Genomic DNA, 4,400 nt, shown 5'->3' on the forward strand with positions numbered 1-4,400 from the left:
ACTCTCCTCTGCTGCTGCTTCACAGGTAAAGTCAAGAGAATCAAACTCCTCTCCTCTATGAACAGCTGTCGCTCCAAAATGAAGCTGTCAGGTTTTAAAATCTGATGTTTTATTTTTCTTCAGAGTCTAAAATCCAGCCCACAGTGACTCAGCCTGCAGCAGTGAGCTCCTTGATAGGAGGAACCGTCACCATCAGATGCAGGACCAGTCATAATGTTTATGTCTCCAACCATTTATCCTGGTACCAGCAGAAAGGTGGAGAGGTTCCTAAGCTGCTGGTTTACACCTCCAGCACTCGAGAATCAGGGGCTCCAAGTCGTTTTACAGGCAGTGGATCAAACTCTGACTTCACTCTGACCATCAGTGGAGTTCAGGCTGAAGATGCTGCAGTTTACTTCTGTAACGGAGAGTTCCATTTAAGCACTTATGAGCTCTTCACACAGTGAAAAATCATCGTATCCATATTATCTATATTCTCTACTGACTTTTTGCCATATAGGATGTGAACAAGCACCAAACTACTTGTTGGTTCAACAAGAGCGACATGATAAAGAACAAGACTTATAATACAACTTTATCAGTAATGTTCCTTTCTTTTGCCATTTTGTGTCACTTCATTCATAAATGAACAGATAAATGCTTATTTTATCTTTTGAAAAACAAACAAACATAATAATATGTCCAGTTTTACAGGAGCTTCACCAATGTTACAAAACTCTTTTAAGAGATTTAACCCCTCACCCCTTTTTTCACAAATTCTTTGATGCACTTTATGAAATGGAAATGTCATTAAAGCTGTATACACAGTAAATGTTGCAGTGTTAAAGTAACATTAAAGAGTACATTTGGTCCCACTCTGAACTAGTGTGGGACCAAATGCACTCACAAAGTGTTACTTTAACACTGTAACATTTACTATGTACACTCTGTATATACAAAATGACAATAAACGTTTTCTAAGTTTAGGTCAAAAGCAATCTACTAGTTTGAGCTCATTCATTTTGTTTCTGTTCAAAATACCTCAGCCTTCACGTGGAATCATGACAGAATACAAAGCTGAGCTCCATGTGAAACATGATGACATTTAGAGTTCAGCTCCATGTAACTGGCTCTGATTTTGCATATGTGTCCTCCCTCTCTGCTCGGCGCTGTTAAGAGTTCAGTGTTGATCAGAGGCTGTCCAAGCCTTTCAGAGCCACTGAACCACCAGCAGCACAATGATGATGTTACTGACTCTACTGCTGACCATCCTGGAGCTCCTGGTTCAGGGTGAGACTCTCTGCTAAGAACTTTGGCTTAAGATGTAACCATGTTCCCCAGGATACAATATCAATAAACTTTGGTTTGGACGGTGATATAGTTTCTTTAAGCTCAATTTTTCTCTAAGGAAATGTATCTTTATTTTGTGCTTCTAGGATCATCAGGTCAAGTCACTATAGCCCAGACTTCAGGATCTCAGTCTGTTGCTCCAGGACAGACTGTCTCTATTAAATGTAAAGTTAATCCAAGTACAAGTTACTGCTTCAAATGGTACCTTCAGAAACAAGGAGATGCTCCTAAACCCCTTATAAGATGTGGAAGAGACCGTCAGTCTGGAGTCCCTGATCGTTTCAGTGGAAGTGGTTCTGGTTCTGACTACACTCTGACCATCAATGGAGTTCAGGCTGAAGACGCTGCAGTTTACTACTGTCAGAGTTATCATGACTTTGGCAGTCAGTATGTGTTCACACAGTGAAAAACAGTCGTACAAAAACCTCCCTCACTCAGACTTACTGTAACAGAAACTCCAGCTGAATGTCACAGCAGACTCTGACACAGATCACTAAACATAGACTGAGTAACAATAATTTTATCTAAATATCTTTCCTTGAAAGTATATTAACATGTATAGTACACACAAAAATTTATTTCTGGTCCTTTGGTAACCTTGGAAATGAACTATAACTCTTTGAAAGATCAAAGTTGATGTCAGATTAGAGTGAAATACAAACATTTAGGAACAAATGGAAGAAAATATTCTTGACAACTCGATGCAGATTTAGCTCTCCTGCCTGAATAGAGCTTCTTCGAACAGTAAAACTATTTTTAAGCCTCTAATTCTGGTTTAGAAAAAAAAAAAAGGCTTCAAGAAAATCAAATAAAAAAACTTTAATGGAGCCAAATATGGAATATGATAACAGTATAATTAGAACATAACATAGATTAAACTCTGTAGCTCCTCATTAGTTAAACCAAAGTTTAATGGACTACATTTTTTCAGAGGCAGTAGATCAAACTCTGAACACCACTGAAGTTCAAGCTGAAGATTCTGTCAGAGCAGATATGGCATTTTTTTTTATTGTTCTATTTATAAAGACGTGGTTTGAAACCTATTTTAATTACATATCAGATTACATTTAAAAACTATGATACTGTTCAAAGAAAAAAAAATAGCTTTAACCTGGTTGTCGGATCGAACATTTGAATCATTATTAAAGTCTTTCCAATACTATCTATCTCTGGCACAGATAAGGATGAATAATCTGTGGTCATTAACCTACAGTAGATAATGTTGAACAGGCCCTGAGTATCTCAGTGAATTTGATTTTAATTGAGATGACAAAAAAATGAGGCACAGTTTTGACAGAAAAGATTGTCTGGAAAAAATAGATCACTTTGACATGAGACAGAAATGCAGACAGAAATGTAAAAANTCATAGCATCAACAGCCAGGCTGTGTTCACACAGTGAAAAACAGTCGTACAAAAACCTCCCTCAGTCAGACTGAACAGAAACTCCAGCCGAATGTCACAGCAGACTCTGACACAGATCACTAAACACACACAGAGTAACAATCAGTTTATCTAAATATCTTTGCTCAAAAACATATTAACATGTATTTCGCACACATTAATGTATTTCTGGTCATTTGGTGAACTTTGAAATTAACTAAAACTCTTTGTTATGAGAGATCACATTTAATGTTCGATTAGAGAGAAATGCAAACATTTAGGAACAAATGGGAGAAAAACATTGTTGACAACTCGATGCAGATTTAGCTCTCCTGCCTGAACAGATTATTTGAACAGTAAAACTTTTGTTTAAGCCTCTACTTCTGGTTCAGACAAAAGACGACTTCAAGAAGAATTTAAATGAAAAAAAAAATTTATTAAGGCAAATGTTGAATATAAAAACAGCTTAGTTAGAACATAAAGCTGATTAAACTCTCTAGCTGCTCATTAATTAAACTAAAATATTTTCAATTAATTCAATTGATGTTAATGGGAACTGAAGGGAAAAACATGAAAACAGGACAATTTTATTGTTTTTTATTTATACAGACCAGGTTTGAAACCTGTTTAAATAGATATTAGATTACGTTTAAAAACTATTATACTGAAGAAAGAGTTAAATAAGTTAAATAGTTTTAACCTGTTTTTCTTAAATATACTAACTACTTTTGACACAGTGAAAGATGAATAGTATGTGGTCATTAACCTATATAATGTTGAACTGAGTATCTCAGTGAATTTGCTTTACATTAAAATGACAAAAAACTGAGACACACTTTTGACAAAAAAGATTGTCTGGAAAAAATAGTTCACCAGAAAAATCACATTGACTGATTTTATGACATCATCACTAAAAAGGCTTTCAGTCAATTTTCATTTTAAATTTCATGAGATCATTTTTACTTTTTGGTCAGAGATTTGCCATCTTACAAAGTAAAGCATATTTTACAAAAATTGCTTTACATCATTTTTTATTTTGATTTATTTTCATTGTTTACATGTTTAGAAGCTGCAGTAAAGATGTTGAATATTTCTGCAAAATGCCGAGCAAGATTTTTTTCTTTATCTTTACATAGAGATATACATAATTTTCTCATATTTTATAAGAAACAACATGTTATTTGTTTACAAGGTAAATCTGAAATGATTCATCCATAATCTAAAATAAAGCTTGAAAATTTTTCCAACCTTTTTGTCAACGTTTAGTTTAAATTCTAATGGGATTTTATGGCATAGAGAAGAAGAATCCTCTCTAAGTTCTGATATGACCAAAACCAGATGTTCCATGTTAAACCATGTTGAACTAAATTGAGCAAAACTGTATGAAAATGTCTTGTTATAACCACAAAATTGTGATTTATTGCTAATTGACCTTTATTGACTCCATATACAACAGATGTGATGTTATGATTTATTTATTTTGTTGAAAATTTAAGGATCTTGAGAAGAAATAGAAGGTTAAAAATGAAATCTGATACACATTTTACAGACAATACAGAGTGAAAAGACAAAAAAAAATAAGTCAGGTTGTTATTGGGAACACTGGTCTCTCCTCAGTGTCTCTGTGACTGCAGACTGGGAGCCCTGGGTGGCCTCACAGGTCACAGAGCCCACCTTCCTCCACTGGTC

The 4,400-nt window shown here is 34.8% G+C and overlaps 2 gene segments (V, D, J or C); both read left to right on the plus strand.

Moving 5' to 3' along the window:
* LOC107084935 overlaps nt 1-446 on the plus strand; it is a 14,123-nt gene extending 13,677 nt beyond the window's left edge. Inside the window, 1 exon segment of the V gene segment in view lies at nt 124-446. Within this exon segment, the coding sequence occupies nt 124-446 (323 nt within the window).
* Nucleotides 447-1,217: 771 nt separating this feature from the next.
* On the plus strand, nt 1,218-1,735 carry LOC107084936. The segment is given in 2 exon segments: nt 1,218-1,269; nt 1,416-1,735. Coding segments are annotated over 2 exon segments (372 nt in total).
* Nucleotides 1,736-4,400: the final 2,665 nt, after the last annotated feature.

This window comes from Cyprinodon variegatus, unplaced genomic scaffold (assembly GCF_000732505.1).
Source record: "Cyprinodon variegatus isolate N-32 unplaced genomic scaffold, C_variegatus-1.0 Scaffold112, whole genome shotgun sequence".
Lineage (NCBI taxonomy): Eukaryota > Metazoa > Chordata > Actinopteri > Cyprinodontiformes > Cyprinodontidae > Cyprinodon > Cyprinodon variegatus.